The sequence below is a fragment of the Acipenser ruthenus genome, chromosome 12 (assembly GCF_902713425.1).
Source record: "Acipenser ruthenus chromosome 12, fAciRut3.2 maternal haplotype, whole genome shotgun sequence".
NCBI lineage: Eukaryota > Metazoa > Chordata > Actinopteri > Acipenseriformes > Acipenseridae > Acipenser > Acipenser ruthenus.
The window spans coordinates 3,827,984-3,848,121 of NC_081200.1; the positions used below are offsets into that span (position 1 = coordinate 3,827,984).

Sequence of the window (20,138 nt, forward strand, 5' to 3'; positions counted from 1 at the left end):
CTTTACAATACATAATGTAACAGGCCATTAAATATTTAGAATTAGCACAGTTAGGTGAAATGTGGACAGACTGCTGGGGTTAAGTGATACGATTTCCTCCTCAATAATTTAACGAGCTATGGATTTATTTGCCAGCCCGCTGCTACGCCACAATTAAAATGGCACTTTGGAGGATGTGCAGGCAGTCTGGCTCGCCGTTACAATTACTTGTCTGTGGTGCAAATAGTCACACTGGGGCCTTTGTGAACCGCATGTCATAAAAGGCTGTAAACCTACTGTGTGACATCAGCAGAGGAGATAGTCTCCCTCAGATGTTTTTACACTAAAGGTACAGACATAATTAGCTTGCCCTTCTGTGCCTTTACACATTGTTGTTAGTTAAGTACAATTTCACAGTGTCTTCTTTTGCAGGGCCAAAATGTGAAACCCTGTTCCTTGAAGATGATTGTAACATCTATTAGCTATTTTTGGGGGAGAACAGATTAACTCACTAGAAAGGAGAAATGTTGAAACAATGATTTTATAGTTTCAAGCTATGCTACAAATTGTATACAGATCCGTAATTCTACACAAAGCTAATATAATTTACATATTTTGTTTTATCTTATTTAGATACATAAACATATGTGAATATGTATGCTTATTTATTTATTTCTTAGCAGATGCCCTTATCCAGGGCGCTTACGTATAATCAATTAAGATGCTTAGACATGAATAATCAAATACATAAATAAACTGTCTTCAGGAAGGGAATGAAACTGCTGAGTTTATAGATCCTTGGCTGGAGGTCCTCATCTGAATTCAGGGCCAGTACATGAAGCTCCGCAATCTGGTAAGGATCGAGGCATACGATTTTGTAAATACAGCAATTTACGGGCGTTCAGGCTTGCTTGTCACATCCAATCTACTCTCTAATGCATCACAGTTAGCAAACTGTCCTGACAGTGACCTTGTGTTCTCGGCTCCCGTCCTCTTCAGGCTGTTGGGGTTGCGGATCAGTTTGTCCAGCATGTTGACGATCTGTCCGAACTTGGGTCTGTCGCTGCGTTCCTTCTGCCAGCAGTCGAGCATCAGCTGGTGCAGGGCGACAGGGCAGTCCATGGGGGGAGGCAAGCGGTAGCCTTCTTCAATCGCTTTAATTACCTTGAGAGGAAGAAGAATCGCGGTTAAGCTGCTGTGCACATCTCAGAGTAGAAGTAGAAATTAGACACATGGAAGCTTATTGAAAAGATACAGTAATACAGTAATAAATGAAACTTTTTTTGAATGATATACAGTTTACAGTAACTAAAAGTTGTCTACGGCTACACACCACTGTGCTTTGCTCGTTGTTTATTTCATCGCCTCCTGGACTAAACAAAAAAATTGTCAACACACTTGTAATCATCTGGCACTAATTTTGCACTTAAGATGCACAGAAAAAAAAAAGTCATTTAAAACGTGTGAAAACGTACATCCTGATTGGACATATCCCAGTACGGCCTCTCTCCGTATGACATCACTTCCCACATGACGATTCCGTAGCTCCACACGTCGCTTGCTGAAGTGAACTTCCGATAGGCGATTGCTTCGGGGGCTGTCCACCTGATTGGGATTTTACCCCCCTGTAATTTAACACACACACATACGTTATTTACCCATTAAAATCACATTCTTTGTGTATTGTTTCTGCAGGGCCAAGTAACTTAGGTTCATAGTCAGAAAGTTTCCAGCGATCTTACCCGAGTGGTGTAGGCTGCCTCTGGGTCATCTTCCAGCACTCTGGACATGCCAAAGTCTGACACTTTACACACTAAGTTGCTGTTAACCAGAATGTTTCTTGCAGCCAGATCCCGATGTACATAACTCATGTCAGAGAGATATTTCATTCCGGAGGCTATTCCACGCAGTATTCCAACCAGCTGGATCACTGTAAACCTTCCATCATTCTTCTATAGAACACACAAACACAACACTGGTTACAAAAGCTTATCTAAATAACCCATTCCACTGTATATTCAGTCTTGTTTCTGTTTTTTTTTTTCTGCATAGTTCTTGTAGCTTATGGTAAACGACTTATTTTTATATAGATTGTAGAAACTTAAGAGCATTCCCGTAATCAGCTTTCTTCGTGGGGAAATCGAATTAAAAATAAATAAATAAATAAAACTGACACCAGATACATTAGCTAGATGCCTGAGACCAGCTGCAGGGGAGCTATTTGAATCTATCATCAGTTTGATGGATGACTTACCCTGAGGAATGCATCCAAGGACCCGTTCTCCATGTATTCGGTTATGATCATTACAGGTTTACCTGGAGTTGGGAAAAGGAGACAATTATATAGCACACAGTTCAGCTAATGAAATGAAAATGGGCGCTGCATTACATCACTCTTGCAGTCTAATTTCATTACAAAATGCCAAACTTGCGCCTCTGTAGGAGATGAATTATTAAAGAACAAGTTTGCCTCCACCTGGCAGATTAACCCTTCAGTTATTTACTAGGATTTCTTTAAATCGGACCCAGTCCCAATGGAATACACAATCCCCCTAATTGTTTTTCATGCACACTGAAATGGAACTCTGCAAATTCCAGTTTCTATCCATAAATGTCTCTTGTATTTGTAAATCAGGAAGCCGCACTCAAACATGCATCCTGCTTCATCCACACCACATTATTAAACGTTACTACTTCGGAAAGCGAAAGTGTTTTTTATTTTTAACACCATATGGATGAGGCTTTATGTTCTCTTAATGTTTTTTCAGTCCCAGGCCATATTTTGGGACATGGAGTGTCTCTAGAAAGAAGCATTTCTGTAGGTTGTTTTATATATAATTACCACCATGAAAATAAAATAACTCAGAACAGCTCTGGGAACAACAAATCAAATCCAGGAACACTGTTCCTACGGTAGCTTAATTAACCCGCCTCCAGTAAGCAAAAACACTGTCTAGTAAATGAGGATAGGTAATTGGGTCTTTTCCCATTCCCCGGTATTGATATACAATTACATTGCCTTGATCCAGCTTTGTTTGTATTCAAAGATGCTCGCAAAAGTTACTGGAGCGACAGTTCGAAATTGCATGCCCCCTGCCCACAACATCTTATTTGCATTTTAATTTTTTGTTTACCAAATACGCCAATTTATCCAAGCTATCAAGAATCAGACAGAGAGAGAAGTGATGAATGCCTTATTACCTGCCTGTGATTGGGAAAACTAACAGCTTGATGAACCAATGCCTATTACAGCAGAGTGCTGCCTGCTGGGATGCAGACAATGGCACACAATAGGTCAGCTCCCTCATATTGGAAATTTAAATGATCGTTTTAATTTAGCAGAAGCTACATTATGCAAATGACACAATCCGTTTATCACCACCAACTCAAACGGCATTAAAAGTTGTGAGTGTAATGGGAAAGCCTCCCCTTTCCTCCTCAGCCTTTTTTAAAACGAGTGTATTAAACATTATTAATAATGAAAAAAATACTGAATTTCCCTGTTTTAATACCGTGCAGTTTTTCCTTTTATTTTAATTAAAGTAATGGATTCTTAAGAGATTCTACCTGCAGACCTGAATTGGAGGTCTAATTGATTTGCTAAAAAAAACTAAAACATCAAAACAAAACAACAAAAGCAGCTGAGCGAAGATGATATCTGCTGTGCTCCCACACAAGTCTCCTCTTCTATTTGTGTTTTTCCCCCACACATCTGCCAGAGTCATCTTCAATAATTCATTATTATGCATTATTATGACTGGGAGGAGCAGCCAGTGCTCTGAACAACATCTCCTGCACACTTCCCAGGCACATGTGAGGGCAGACACTGAGCTGGCAGACACCGCTTGCTGCTGGAAGTATCTCCTTCTTCGTTCCTGCTTACAACAGCACTATTCTCTAAAAGCCACAACGCAGATAAAGATCAGAAGCCAGTACAAAGACAGGGATGAATTCGGTCACAATACACTGCACCGCTCCATCCATCTGCTTCACAGTCAACCCAGTATTTCATAGACTTTCATAGACGGCTTAGCACACACGCACACATATACACGCACTGCACTTGCATCGGGTATTAATTTCACAAGTTGCCTTGGAGATAGGATACCGCTTTAAACCCTATATTCAGTTAAAGCTGACAACAAGATTAATGACTAGTACTACATACAGATTTCCAGCTATCAATAGCTCTGCTCCATCTGTCGTTTCACAGGGAAAACGCTGCACATTTTGTTTCAAGTTGGCATCACAGCAAGTCCTGCGTTGGCTGCCAGAGTTCGACTTACATTTCGTTACAACTCCCTCAAGGTGGATAATGTTCGGGTGGTCAAACTGTCCCATGATGCTCGCCTCACTCAGGAAGTCCCGCCTCTGCTTATCGGTGTAGCCCGCCTTCAGGGTCTTGATAGCCACACAGATCTCTCTCTTGCCCGACATTTTTAGGCGGCCACTGCACACCTCTCCAAATTCTCCTGTTTAAAAAAATTAATAAAAATGTCAGCCAAAAAAAATCAGAAAAACTAACAAAAGAAAAGAATGCTCAGTTTTATTAACCGAAAATGTCACTTACCGACTCCAATTACTTTTTCAATCTTAATGCAGGAGGCGTCGATTTCTTTGGCAAACTCGCGGACAGCCTGGTTGGGGTCTTCGTAGGTAAAGGGATCGACATAAGTTCGGACACCTGCCAAGCAAATTGACATCAGAGTTAGACAACATGTTAAAAGGTGCACAGGTATTTTTCCATGGGAAAATGCTACTCAAATCCAATCTTAGCGAGCCAATAGTTTCACAGCGTCAGAAGTACTTGGGGATCAGTCCCCATTCAGGTAATACTTCTACTAGATCATTTTTCCTCCATGTCCATTCACTACAAACCTCTATGCTTTTGTTTATATATATATTATATATATTATATATATATATATATATATATATATATATATATATATATATATATATATATATATATAGTAATCAAAGTAATAAATCTTTTACCTTGGTGTAAATGTTTCTCTTCATCTGCGTCTTGCTTTGCCTTGCTGTACTTGCTGCGCCTGGTAACGGAAAACAACAAAAATAAATTATAAGACAAGAACATCACTAACAGAGAAAAGAAGCTGCTCAAGTCTGAAGGCACTGAAGAGACAGTCCCCTTTAACAGCAGACGTATGAAGCTGTGAACCTCATAATACTGAATTAAGAACATGCCTCCTTACATTCCACTGAAAGTCTTTACAATCCATTGTTGAAGCATATTGGTTGAAACTACACCTAGCATCCTTTATCTTTATAGTTCCCAACTCTAGTCCACAGGGAGCATGAACAGCCCTGGCTTTATTTTGTTAGGGCTTATTAATATTCATTTGAATTCTGCATTGCATTTCACTGTACTTCTTAAATTATTACAAATCTCACGGAGGGTGATTTCTCAATATATGGTCAGGAGCTTTTTAATGTGTTACAGTACTAAGGTGTTCGCCCCTCAGCAATCTGAACAATATATTACGTTTTATTGGTCACATGTAATCCCCTGATAAAAACAGTATGCAGATTTAAAAAAAGAATGCAGGGTCATCTGCTTTGTGAAAAGAAACACACAGCTTACTGTTCAGACATTTAATTACAGTCTTAAGTGCTGCCCCTCTCCTGCCCTACCTTTCTGACTGCCACCTGTTGACCCCCATGGGGCCTAAGGCAGCAGGACACTGCTGTGCCATATTACATGGGACAGAAAAAAACGCCTTCATGAGTTAGTCGTCGAGCACAGAGGAGTCCATTGAATGAAATAGGTGGCATGGGGTCGGGACTAAGAGGGAGTCACCTGTTGGAACCGTGGAAGCTCTTTTGAAGAAAGAGTTTTGAGTTCAGGTAATTAGAGAGGTGGATTTGGGGGTTGGGGGGCCTGGCAAGAATCTGTGAAACCCCAGGGATCAGGAAGGCCTGCAGGCCTCAAGGTGAGACGCAGGGTTCTTTGTCTCTAAAAATCTCCTTTGCGACACATAAAGGACACCAGCAGGAGTTTGGAGAAGTAACGCTTTGTTGTTGGAAGCCTTAAATTATTCCCAGAATAAAGGTTGAGCGCACTCTCTCAAGCAAAGTCCAAAAATTGATTTTACTCATTTCAACTTTAGAGAACAAGACAATGATGTTTCGGTTGAAGATTCATGGTCTTGATTTCTAAAGTTGAAATGATTAAATACATTTCTGGACTTTGTTTGAGAGTGCAGTCAACCTTTATTTCATGAATATATCAGTTCTTTGGACTACGCACCTCACCAGTTGTTGATGAGCGCTAAACCTTTTTGTGATCAAGGAAGCCTTAAAATAGAACCAATGGGGCTATGTTGCACACCTAAAGCTCTCTGTGGGTGTATACTCTTGGAGAAGCATCAAGGGTGTTTGGCAACATAAAATAAAATAATAAACTACTACTAAAGAAGATTTCCAAGGTAATTATGATGACAAGGTCATAGCTTAACTTACCGTTTATTTATTTTTTTGCTTAAATAAAAACCCATTAATTCATTTTCAATTTATTTATTTCCTTTTTTTTTTCTTTTTTTTTTACCAGAAGAAACGTCTTCTGAACTAGATAAGGCTGTCTCGGTTTAATTTATTGTCTTCTCGAGATTCTCTACCCAATCTATTTTATAAGAGCAAAAAATTGAAAGCCAAGCGTATCCCAGCAGATTTATTAAGATATATTAAGATATATGCATGGGGTGTAGATTTATGTGGAACTCAGCAGTGGATCTATGCAAACAGTGCATGTTCCCTGTTCCCTGGAAAATGAAGAATTGTGAGAATCTGTATAAGCAAGTAAAAAATAGTTCAGATAGCTACTTTATAAATCAGATATCTAAAATAAAGATACCACTGCCCTTCACTGGAGATACAACAGAACCAATACAACCTAAACATGTTTCCATTTAGTACACTTCCTACTGACCTGTGTGACCACATTAAACATAACTGGCTAGAATCCTTTGATTACAGTACTCTCAGATCCACTGGGGATCTGCATTCCAGTAACCTGACTTTACCTTTTCCTGTAAAATATACTTCTTTTTTTTTTTTTTTAATTTTGTTTATACATATCGGCAATGCTATTTTCTGTAAAACACAGGAATTCCCATGCGATTGCTTTTGCAGTACAAGCCTGCACAGAAAGCTGTCACTCAGTGATGCCACTCAATACTAACAGGGCAGACATTGTTTGAGAGCTGCCGAGAGCTCAGTTTAATATCTTTTCTGCAGCAAGCCCTTGTGTCCGCCCCTTCAGAGCTACCTCTGCGTTCAAGATTCACCTAAATGCAATTTAAACATGAAGATAACTAAACCAAAATCCCCAGTATGCCTGCCAGAGGAGCTCTCCTCAGCTACCTGGCTCCCAGCCAGCTCAGCCCTGACAGGTTTATGGCTGATCCTTAAGAACAATCAATACGAAGCCAAGAGGTTGACATGTCATTTTCTAAAAAGTGATCCATGAAGGTCCAATCAGCAGGCCGCGTTTATTGCCCCTTCAGAGCAGATTTTATTCATAGATTGGTGCGTGCGGAGGTGCGGGGTGCAGAGGAACACTCACGCGGTGCAGCTCAGCTCTTTAAGATGGCAAACTGTAATTAAAATTCCAGCATATCTGGCTATCAGTCTTGTCTTATATAATAAAGCAATCAGTGGAGACGGATGAAGTCTTAAGTTATCAAGTTTGACACTGCTATTTCCTTTTACAGTCGTTTTTAATAAAGCTTGTCTCACTGTATTACATGCAGATGGGGGAGTGTAAAGACTGAGGAATTACGATAAATCAATGTAAATTCGTGATTGTAAAAACTCACAAACAATACATTGTTCTTCAGATTACATGGAAGAATCTACATAAATCGTATTTTTTTAATGTACAGCTGTGGCCAAAAGTTTTGCATCACCTATAGCAGGGATGGCCAATCCTAGCCCTGGAGAGCTGCATGGTCTTCTGGTTTTTGTTCCACCTGAATTCTCAATTACTTAATTGAACCATTTGTCTTCTTAACTGGTCAACACTAACATGTTTCCTAGGTCTTTGGCCATTGATGATTTAAAGAGACCCAGAAAACCTGCAGGATTGTGGCTCTCCATGACCAGGATTGGACAAAATGAACTAATTTTGCTTCATAAAGTCAAATGAAACCTTACATTAACATATTGATACAATACCACTTTGTATTTTTTCATAAACTTAATAAAAAAACTGACAAAAACTGAAAAATTTCAAAATCTAACATTAAATACTGTACTACTATTATGGCTTGCAGTAGACTTTTGGAGTTTCTTTGATTGCATGATGTTAAATAAAATATCTAAATTATGTTCATACAGGTTTTTTTTTATCATTATGTCTCAATCCTAAAATTCTAGGTGATGCAAAACGTTTAGCCAGAGCTGCATTTTAGCACAGGGACGGCTTCAATAAGCAATGATTAGATTTAGTGGGTTGAGCTGGTCAGTGTCCTCTGTTTGGCACTGTAACATTGCTGGCATTAACAAGAGATTATAGTAAGGCTTCTTAAACTCAATCCTGGGGACCTCCTGTGTCTGCTGGTTTTCATTCCAACCAAGCTCTCAATTATTTAACTATGCCCTTAATTCAACTGATAATTTGCTTAATTTATTTGTTTTCAGCTCTCACACAGTTGCAGATTTCAAGTTAGCCGTAACATTTGATAAGTAACTCGAACTGCAACTGTTTAAGAGTTAAAAACAAGTAAAAAGGTCTAATTAAGCAAACTATTAGTTCAATTAAGGGTCTATAAGTAATTGAGAGCTCGGTTGGAATGAAAACCAGCAGACACAGGGGGTCCCCAGGACCGAGTTTGAGAAGCCCTGGATTAAAGCATTAGATGAAGCCTCCTGTTGTAGTGCATTTGAAATCCCTTCCCAGTTTTACCTGCTTAAGGCTCTCCGCAAAGGCGTGGTAAAACAAAATGCTGAGAACCAAGCAAGTTTTGTAGTAGGGATGCTCATGGACATGACAATTAATCACTCTGCTCTGTTAACATTCCACCAAAAGGCTGTGAACAGAGGAGCTGTCACCCCTTACACAGTGTGGCACTGTAGGCAGAGGCCCCTGGAGAACCGCAGACCGACTGGAGGAAGAACTGAATCAATGAGAGAACAGGCTATTTTGATGCTAACACGCTCTTTTTCATGCAAATCGAAGATTTACTTCGGGGGGGGAAAGTTTCCTCCTCCTTCTCCTCCCAAACGCGTGAGAAGGAAATAACCTTGACTATAAGCCAATAAAGGAGTGTTGAGCCCTACCTTCTGCTGATGACAAAGGCTGCGATGAGGATGATCACCAGGACCGCGCTTCCAGCCACTGAGACCAGCAGCACCGTAGGGCTGGCACCATCCCCTACGATAGCAGAGGGAACTGGAAGAGACCAAACAAGGAGAAGCAAGGGTTACACCGTGCCTTTTCAAGCATACAGACCACCATTAGGAGTACTAAAGTACTATAGTGGTTCGGCTGTTTTTACTAATTTTTGGTTACTTACCCGAGTTTGTCATGAGCTCAAAAGGTGTGCTGAAGTCCCCGTAGCCAGCGGCTGTTCTGGCACGCACGTGGAACACGTATGAGGTCAGGGGGTTGAGGCCTTTGATGTCGGTGTTCCGAGCTGAGGTCTTTATGATCCGGTAGCTTCGCTCATTCTGGTCCTTGAACGGGAAAGGCAGGGGGGGATTAGGTAGAAGTTGGGCCAAGGTATATCCAGTTGGCAAACTTTGCTGCTTGTTTTCATTAGTTTTGTGTTAACACTTCCACTGCAAATCTCTCGGGACTGAATACTGAAAATAATTACCTAGATGCCACAAACCATTGAAGCTGCCCCGGGGAACCTTACCTTTTCATAGTACTTGACTTCATATTCCAGGATGACCCCGTTCAGTCTCTCGGGCTCCTGCCAGACGAGGGACACTGTGTGTCTTGTAATACTTTTAGCCTGAATGGAGGTGACAGGAGAAGGAGCTGCAAAAGATACCAGAAAAGAAGCCTCATCAGTTCCGCCATTTCTTTTTACTTTGACTTACAATTTGTCACACAAACCACGGGAGATGTTTGAGCCCCCAGTCTGTTACTGTTATCTTAAGACCACAACATTACAAGCATAACATCAAACAAGCCAATTCCATAATTGATCATGAAACACTGCCTTTCAACAAGAAAGTCAGGCTAATGGTGGGGGGGCCATGCTTTTTCTGCATGTATGTCACTTCTTTAAATGGAGCTACTGTTTTGCAGAAAGTCTGTCATTGATTTCTGAGTTGGCTGTCTGTCCCTTGGCTATAGAGCTGCCTCTGTGTGGACAACTTGAGTTGCTATCTTAGTTATTGATGTGGATATCGGATCAGCAAAAGAACAAGGGGGTGTTATGTTTTGAACATGTACCGCAGCTTCATTAAACTCTAAATGTTATCTAAGCCATTTACTGTTTTTAGATACAGTGCAAGACGGTCCTTAGTTATAATCAGACCAGTTTTAAAAAGCCTATAGATAGCGTCCTATGAGACCTGGATTATAATGAACAGCAACCTCTGGGTCTTTAAAAAAAAAAAAAAAAAAATCAATAAAACGCCAGTAAATGTCTTTTATGCACATTACAGTGCTCAGTCTGGCTCCTAATACAGAGGAACTGCAACATTTTAAACTTTCACCTTACAGCTAGAATTAAAGCAATTTAATTTCAAAGTGGCACTATTATTAAAACATTCTAAGTTTATTCTAGGCTGAAATGTGTCACTCCCCTGATCTGCTTTTAGGACTGTGCTCCCTGCAGTTATTAACAAAGCCTCGTCCTGCCTCTCACTTCCTGAACAACCTGCAGTTAAACACCTTGTAAAGATTTATTAAGCACCCCCACCAAGAAACTTGCAGGCTCCACAGACAAGCCAGCCTGCATTGTGGACCTCCAGGCTGGTGCCGCGAAGCCGCTTCTCAAGGGGCGCTGAACCAGAACAGGTTTGCAGAGGAATCACTGACAGTGACAAGGGTTTCATTAAATCAGGTTAAACTGAGAAAACCACAGGGAGTAAACAGACACAATTAGGGACGACCAGAGGTGAAATGTGTTCTGGAACATGGAGAAACACCAGCCCCTGGCAGCACCTTCTCTCACTCCCTCTAACTTCTTATACAGTTTTACTCTTGAAGGGTGACTAAAGGTAAATCATGAGAAGCGAAGGCAGATTCTGTACAGGAAACAACAGTTCTATTGTTTTGAGAAAACGCATTGGAAAACTAGTAAAAAATAAATACAAAATGAATTGCTGCCTTCTGTAAGCTCAAGAGATGGTTGTACTTTAATAATAACATGAAGTGTGCTGACAATAAAATAGCTGTTGTCCTTGAAATATCTTGTAGGGATCCTATCTATTTATTTAACATTATCTGATGCACAGCTTTTTTTCATCAGATAGCGTGCCATCATTCTTTCCAGTTATGATTTACATTTGGATTCTTTATGTATAACAGAAACCTGCACTTATTCCCTACACCCTTGAAATGACATGGTGCTACGTGTCTGCGGGCAGTTATAAACCCGCTCAACAAAGGCAGGTTTTGTCAGATGCCAGTGAGTACTCCCGATGTTAGGTTTGGGTTTTACATTCCTCAGCCAGCCTGCACTCCACTTAAACACAGCCTGTTTTGTTCCTGCTCGCTCGCTAAGAAGTGAATCTAACGGCAGCTTTTTTTTTTTGTTTTTTCTCTTTAAGTTTATACGATGATACTTCCAGCCTGTGCCAACAGAAATATGCCAGTCATCTGCGTACATTTCCTTCTGATCGCGATTGTTGACTTAAGGTAAACAGGAAAACAAGTCTGTTTCAATTTGAGTCCAGTCCACAATTTGAGTCCAGTCCTGGCCACTGCATATAAAAGGGCTAAAGGTTTCACTAAGTTAATTGGAGCAAACCATTAAGAAAGGAACTGAGGTTTTAGCACAAGTGAATGCATTCATAATAAGAAGATTTTAAAAACATTTTTTTAAAGCAGACCTTTTTGAAGTAGGATAGTCTTCTTATAAATGCCATACCAAGGTTCTCTAATAAACTGACTAAAAATATGAAATGTGGCCTTGTCTGGGTTTATAACTGTAATAGACCACAAATTAAACAAATTAAACAAATAGTTCCTCAGCTCAATCATGTCATAACAAATCAGCAAATAAAATGAATTTGAGAAGCTCAGGGGATTGAAGATAATACAGGATTTCTTCCTGAGTGAAGCATGCATGTTTCACCATCAGGAATAATGTGAGGCTGTCCTACTTTAAAACAAATGGTTAAATATTTGCATTTTTTAGGTGTGCTTTTAATGGGCACTTAAAAGTGTTTATACTTTTACAAAGAGAAATTTGACTATGATGTGGCATTTTATTAAGACCTTAATTAAATTCCGGAAAAAAAATATATAAATACTTGTTTTCTAAAACAAACGGATTATTGCAATTTTAAGTAATATCAAAACTTTTTTTTAATATATAAATAAGTCTGCAAATCTTTGGTCTTAAAATGAACAAATAGTCCAACAAAACTTGAAACCGAGTACAGAGATGTGCAAGGCAAAAAGAATGAGCAGTGCCATGCATAAATTGACAATTACAATGCAAACTGCCAGAAACGGGATACAAAGAAACTCGAGTCCTATATGCGCTTTGTTCCAGTGATTCAAAAGCCAGACAATTGTGTTTTCGCTACAGCTAGTTTACCATGGCAAGCTACCATCTAAAGTGCAAATGATACGGCAAATGGACTCAAAGGCATTTGATATATATATACTGTATATATATATATATATATACACACACACACACACTTCATGCGTGAGAAGGAATTTGAACATTTAGAGTAGAAGAAAAATGTACACCGGTTTCTCCAACACCAATATCTCCAAACATAATCTAGCAGTAAAAATGCACAGTGTCAGCATTACAGTCTAGTTTCTAACTGAAATAAGTTAGATAAATTGTAAATAATGTAAAGTAAGCCGCAAATTCTTTAGCATAAGCTACTGTACAACCATTAACTAATGTAAGCCGCAAACTAAAAGTTACCAGGTGGAATTAATGATTTTTTTAAACAAAATTATACTTGTGGATAAGAAAGTCCATATCAATTGGTAATTTAATGGTATATTTCCTGTCATGAGAGCCAATAAAATGTTTTATTCTCCGTTCGAGAGAATTCTCTGTTTTTTCCCCCCATTTTATTCCACAGGCTTTTTTTTTTCACTGAGTATATTAAGCAGGTTTGGTTACCAAACCAGTGTGATAAAATTGTTCTCACTGGAATGCGTCCCAGGGGAACAGTAATGCAGAGGGTTTCTTTTTGGAACAAGCCCAATGAAAGCATTGAAGCAAAACCTGGACTTCAGTCTTTGGTGTGTGTCGAGTGGAGTTCTCCTTTTTGATTGGAGGGGCATCTTGCCGTGGCATCTAGACTAAAGGGGGAAGGAAAACTGTCTAAACGGTGTCTGACTGGACTGGCAAAGGGATCTGCCAAAGCCTTTCAGCTTCAGGATGCCTGCTTGATCGCAGCGCAGGTGAATACCAAGCAGACATGGGGTCAATTAGAATTGTAATTACAATCACATCTACAGCAGAATGGTTTGCTGAAATTGCAATTGAAATTACAATTGAAATTACAATGCTATTTTGTTCAATCACATGCTGCAGTAATTACAATTACTTTTACACTAAAAAGTAAACTAAACAACTCCAAACACTCACATGTTTACTTTTTATTCTAAATAACCAAGCAATAATCACAGGTATAAATACATATAATAAATATATAACTTTTTTTTTTCAAACAATTAATACCAAACAATTAATTAGGGCAGCAGTGTGGAGTAGTGGTTAGGGCTTTGGACTCTTGACCGGAGGGTCATGGGTTCAATCCCCGGTGGAGACACTGCTGCTGTACCCTTGAGCAAGGTACTTTACCTAGATTGCTCCAGTAAAAACCCAACTGTATAAATGGGTAATTGTATGTAAAAATAATGTGATATCTTGTAAGTCGCTCTGGATAAGGGCGTCTGCTAAGAAATAAATTATTATTATTATTATTAATTACGAATTGCACAATTACAACTGTATTTGCCCCCAGGTCTGACATTAAGCAGGAATAAACTGTATGGATATTGATGTGGGTAGGAAATGATTTCAGATGGTTTCAGACCAGTTTCCACTGATGAAAGACGACAAGAATGCAAGGGAGGAAAACTGAACCCTACTGATGTTTATATATCTTTGCCTTCGACCTATTCCACTCCTCCCATGTTAAGCAGTTTAAATGTGTGCCGTTTATGAGCAATACTACCGTTACTGATAGCGTTTGGTGTGGCAATATGAAAGGTGAGGTCTGGAATGTTAAACAGATGGGAAAAGCCAGTCTGACTGTCCCTGCGTTTAATTCATAAGTGAGTGGTTTGCTTTTTCTTTTCGCCAAAAATTGTTTAGACACTACAGAGGCACCAGATTGCGCCATTTGTATTTCTAAGACTCACCCGTGACTAACACAAGCGCACGCTGTTCTCTGATTAAATTCAACAGTCATTACAATAAATCTACAAGCAGTGAGCCTTTTTCTGATATATAGCCCACATCTTACTCTGTACACTACATAAACCTTGGAGCAGGGACTGGTGGCTAGGACGACTTGCATTCTTACAGTAATTGTTTCGAATGTCTGACCTCTTTCAAAAGGACTCCCAGTCAGGGAGTGGGCAGCTTCTCTGTTTAAGGTGTAAGCAAAGCTTGTGTCCTCAGGGCATGGCTCATAAAAATAAAATAAAACACATTTACAGCCTGCCGCGTTTCAAAGAAGGAAATTATTTCACTACAGTTTTTATAGGCTTGGGGTTTGTTAGGGAATGTGTGATTTATGAAAGAGATTGTTCATGGTACAGTGTTGATTTTCCACCATGCTCCCCACTGTCCGTATAGTTGTAACCTTATCTCTGATCAAGGTATTTTGGAAATGTGGCTCTAAAACGTGAAGCAGATTGACTGGTGTGTCTTTTGAAATGCTGATGATGTAAGAAAAGACGATAAATTGCTCCGTTATGATAAAGATTAGAATGTGGAAAACCAAGTTGTCTTGGAAGAAGAAAAATGTTTTAAAAAATAATCAACCCATATATAGTTTCCAGCTTTCTTAACTACCGTACGATATCCTGTTATCCCAATTCCATTTGATGGTCTGTTTCATGCAACAAAAAAAAAAGCAAAGATGATCGAATTTCAGAGCAAAGTCATTATGAAGGAGACATTTTAAAGAAATGCAATGGGGATTATGAGAACAAGGCCCTTTTTACAATTGCATTTGTTTTTCTTCCTAACCCCTCCCCCCATCCCCTCATCTTGTCTCCCAAGCAAAAGCACAAACAATGAGCTGCCCCCCAGCAATACAAATGAAGCCTCGCAAAACAGGCTTGGAGCACTGGGCAGCAGCTCCTGAGGTCTGGGGTTCTCTCAGGCTCAGAGCTGCATGTGCATCGTGGGACAGGCTGGGCATTGTTCAACACACTTTGGATTTCTAGTCTGCAATTACCTTACTCTCTCTTTGGAATTAAACACTTATTGGAATTACAAAGTCGACCGCATTTTTTTGTATCTGTTCTGGAATGGATTTCATTGGAATCTAATTTAGCATCCTCCGTTATCTGTATAGAGAGAGATATTTTGTTTTCAGCTTTTCAGACGACAGAAATCCAAAAAGTGTACCGTTAGCGTCAATCTAAGGTTTAATGCGTGGGACCCAATTGAAAATAAAACTGTATTACCAGAATACTACTTCAGAAGCACCAGGATTCAGCTGACTGTAAAAATAAAAAATAAAAAAAAAACAACAACAAAAAACGCAGTACATAATAACTGTTTGTATGGAATAAGGCTAAGTCCATGGGCTTAACATGAAGCATTACAACAGAACTTGCTTACGCTGATAATAACAGTGATCACAGTTAATTGTTCCCCTATATTAGGACTTAACCTGTCTGCTGCGACTCACCTGCTTGGTTGGTTGTCACGGTGACGGACACGGCCTGGTCGCTGCTGGGGCTCTGCTTGGAGACTCCGTTCACGGCCCAAACCTCGAAGGTGTAGTTGGTGTGGGCCTGGAGGTCAGTGATGGACACCTTGGTGCTCTTCAGGCTGAGCTGCTGTGGGCTGAAGTGGAGGCCGCTCCCGCACGGCCGGCAGCGGGACAGGTCCACGCCACAGCGCTTGCACACCACGTTGTAGGTGACGTCATGACGGCCGCCCGTGTACTGAGGCGCGCTCCACTCCAGGTTCACAGAGGTCTCGTTCACGTTGGAGATTAGGTTCTGAGGGGAGGAAGGGGGCCCTGGCAAAGATAAACACAGAAGAACAGGGGAAGTTATTAACATACATATATGGCTGTCTGCGCAGGGGAAATATAACAGCTGCAAACTACGTTAATTAGCAGATATGCAGTGGTTATGTTTTGTTGAGGCCCTTAAGGTATTCCCTAGCCAGAAATATTGCAATTAGAAATGTAAACTCTTGTGTATGAGAAGTGATGAATGTTGTTCCTGTTTTGCTCAGGTTATACAGGGTAAAGAATAAAGCTAGAACAGCCACATGATGCTGTTCATGTTGAGAGGGACCCTCTCTGAACAATTAAAGGCATTAAGGGCGACAGGGGCAGGGGCTTTCTAGAATGAAATGCTAAAGGGCTAATTTTGTTGGAGGGTATTAATACACTTTCTTAGACTTTGTGTCCACTTTGTTCACATGGTGGAAAAAAGAAGCCCTGCAAGAATTCCCCTGCACTGAAGCAGAAGTCAGTAATTAGTATGTGGGACAGGGCATTGTCTAAACAATGGCTGATGAAGCAGAAAACTGGGAGAGCAGATGCAAGGAGGACTAAGGGAACGAATGACGCAGAGAAAGATCTGGTCCCAGCACTGAGGGGAGAGGTGCAGAGGAGTCGCCTAATGGAAGAAGGACGCAAGAAGACAAACAATGGCACTTTCATTTCCTTTCCTGAAGCTCATTAAACAGGCAATGTTGTTAACACTGAAGAACCCAGAACACTATCTTACTAAATAATTATTAATTAACGATTGGCCACAGAGATTTTATCAATGAATGACCCCCTCAGCTTGCTTTGAACTGGTACACAAGTTATATACACAGTGCAAAGAGCGACGTGGTGCTTGTGTAATAAAGTGTGCCTCTTTCTTTTTGAGGGCTGCGTATGTGGCTGACACTAATTGCTGGCTCTGCTCAGACCTTGAAATGGCTCTAGCAGAGCAAGAGGCTGCCCAGCACAAACCCTGCTATTAAGGTCATATTAGTTGTTAATTGTTAAGTTGCCCTGGAATTCCTCTTCATTTGCCAGTTTGTGATGCCAAGTTCACCCAGCCTTCAAATACAGCACGCATTTAGTTCCAGACATCCAGTGGAAGAGACGTTTCTTGTGTGTTCTTTCTTTATTATCAGATCGCTACTTAAAACTGAACAGGAGGCTCAACAGAGCAGGTACAAATAATGTGGCAAAAAATTGAAAGGCTTAGGAAAGAGCTGTTTGAATGATTCTTTCATCATGCTATACCCACTGACCTGAAAAAAGGAGGCAACATTTAGAATTACGAAGACGCAACTCTTCGTAATTAACCTTGAAGGAAGTTAAGGACGGCACTGCTTTTGAAATCTGCACTGGAATTTTTCGCAAACTGACACTGAAGCTGGGATTCCCTTTCTTCTGAGCATTCAGCGCAGCAAAATTTCATCATAGTTCATTACGCTGATGAGGAAAGAAGCTTTCAAAGCAACAGGTCAGGGGAAAAGAACCCAAAGGTCAACATTGCTCTGGATTTGGTGGACGAGTTGTTTCCTATAGAGTAAAGTGACAAAATGGTATTTCTTTTTTATAAACGTAATGGGAAGGAGAAGGTCACAGTCTTTCTGTAACTTGTGAGCTCATTCAATTTTGTCTTTAAAAACAGCTTTCGTTTTGGCAACCTAACGTGCTCACCTGCTTGCGAAACCCCAGCATCCAAAGTCAAGTCAAACTACAGTTTCCTACGCTGCTACTAAGTTGGTTCAGTCTTGCTTACGAATTCCTGAAGAGAAAAATTTGATTTTACAACCCAATGAAGCAGAGTCTATCTTTGACCAGATGAATGAGTCTTTGATGCAGTGTTTTATTTCTTCATTAGCGCGCTGTCACACTGAGTGATTACTAAAGGCAACCTAGAATGAGAATTTAGAAGTTAAAGAGAGGGTAATGAACAGGAACGCACACCTGATTATCATGGTTGTAAGCACAAAGGGAATTAAAAACAGGTCACCTGGTGTCAGGAAGCAGTACCAGCGCCGCTCTGGTGGCAGCGACAAGCATAGCAGACATTCACATACAGCAAACAGAAATTAAATAGAAAAAATACTTTTTAATTGTACAACTTACTGGTGCAAGGCATAGAAGCAGGGTCGGTTTCGGCTCTGAAGTATCCTTTATCGCAAGTGCAAGACGTAGATCCTTCACGGACAGAGTAGCTGTGCTGAGGACACTTGGAGCAGCTGGCATCAGTCGAAAGGGCTCTGTAATAACCGACTTTACAAGCTAGCAGGCAAGAAAGAAAAAGAAAGAAAGAATTATGCATTATTTATACAGCTTGAATTTATACATCGGGACATGTTCCTGAACTCAAAGGGAGGAGGTAAACAGTATATTGCGAAGGCTGCTCTGATGGGCTTTTATAAACAAACTGTGTATACTGAATATTTTTACGGTTCATGTTAAATTGCTCCTGTGACACAGTTATTATTGAATAGGAAATCTGCAACTCAAACATTAGTGTGGGAGTACCGGGAATGTCTATCTCAGCCAAGATTTGATTGCTTAACATTTTATTATTAGGCTAAAATGATAATCCCAGGAATGTTGTTATCAGGAAATGCAACATACTGTACAACATACATATCTTTATTACATTCTCACAACACTAGTCATTCAATATATATATATATATATATATTATATATATATATATATATATATATATATATATATATATATATATATATATATATATATATATATATATATATTATTTTTAAGTATAGTGTATTAAATAAAATAGTTTCATTTATTTGTTTTCAGTACTATTAAGTTGTAACATGAATGACACATTTATGACTTCAGATATTTCGATAGCCCATAATTAAATTAGGGTTAAAATTTCAAGGTGGTTTTTTTGGCTTAAGCTCTACAGCCTTCTGGGGTTTTTTCTTTACTTAGTTTTTTTCACCCAGCTAGGAAGAAAGGCAAAGTGAGAGAAAAATCTGTCCTCTGCAGTTCAGAAGAAGAAGAAAAAAAGTAGCCAGACCCAGAGTGTAAACAAGCAGCCAGTTGAGTAAGATTTGTCTGTCAAGTGGCACAATCGCAGGACGTATAGCTGCACGGCCTGCCAAACATGGATATCTCTGATGTCTGCGGATCAAGGGCTGAGGTTTAAGATTTTAGGGTGGAATAAAAATATCAAAAAACACTCTTGCTAATTTTCTGAAACTGAACACTGTATAAATAATGATCCTAGATTCAGTAAATTTGACTTGTCAAAAGCTGTTGGAACTTCATTCAGATACTGGAGCTTGCAGATCAGCGAATGCAGGGCTGCCAACACAAGAACATAGCTTAATGCTATCATTATGACCAGCATACAATGCTCAATGAAAAACATATGTATAGGTCTATACAGGGCTTTACGGTGGAACTACCATTTTCTGAGCTCTTGATATTATATTACAGGGACATTTTGTTTTTTGAATTTTTTTTCAATGGAACGTGAAAGCAAATCCTGAATGCACTGCAAACAATAAACGACTATTCAAAAGCTAAAGAGCCCTTCTTTTTATTGGATGCAGTGGACCAGACTTTAGGTTTGAGCTAATACTGCTATGCCTGTAAGAGGATTAACCCAAATGTGTAACACCAACTACAAGTTGGGTTCCTTGGATCTTCTCAGTAACCTTCTTAAAGTTATGACCGCAAACTCATTTTCCTCGGTTTACCCACGGCTATAAGAGTTTAAGCTTTTTTTTTTTTTTTTTGCTTTATAATCTCCTCCTAGGCTTCCAACACTAAAA

The 20,138-nt window shown here is 39.7% G+C and overlaps 1 protein-coding gene across 1 annotated transcript in view; it reads right to left on the reverse strand.

Moving 5' to 3' along the window:
• The window catches only part of LOC117417039 (ephrin type-A receptor 4), a 43,768-nt gene that overhangs the window by 5,136 nt on the left and 18,494 nt on the right, over positions 1–20,138 (reverse strand). The window contains exons 4-15 of the mRNA XM_034028709.3: positions 18,457–18,612; positions 16,033–16,368; positions 9,864–9,988; positions 9,519–9,678; positions 9,283–9,394; positions 4,978–5,036; positions 4,550–4,663; positions 4,266–4,451; positions 2,234–2,295; positions 1,722–1,931; positions 1,455–1,604; positions 950–1,143 (exon numbers count right to left, since the gene is read on the reverse strand). Of these exons, the coding sequence (XP_033884600.1) occupies positions 950–1,143; positions 1,455–1,604; positions 1,722–1,931; positions 2,234–2,295; positions 4,266–4,451; positions 4,550–4,663; positions 4,978–5,036; positions 9,283–9,394; positions 9,519–9,678; positions 9,864–9,988; positions 16,033–16,368; positions 18,457–18,612 (1,864 nt within the window). The remainder of the gene's footprint in view (positions 1–949; positions 1,144–1,454; positions 1,605–1,721; positions 1,932–2,233; positions 2,296–4,265; positions 4,452–4,549; positions 4,664–4,977; positions 5,037–9,282; positions 9,395–9,518; positions 9,679–9,863; positions 9,989–16,032; positions 16,369–18,456; positions 18,613–20,138) is intronic.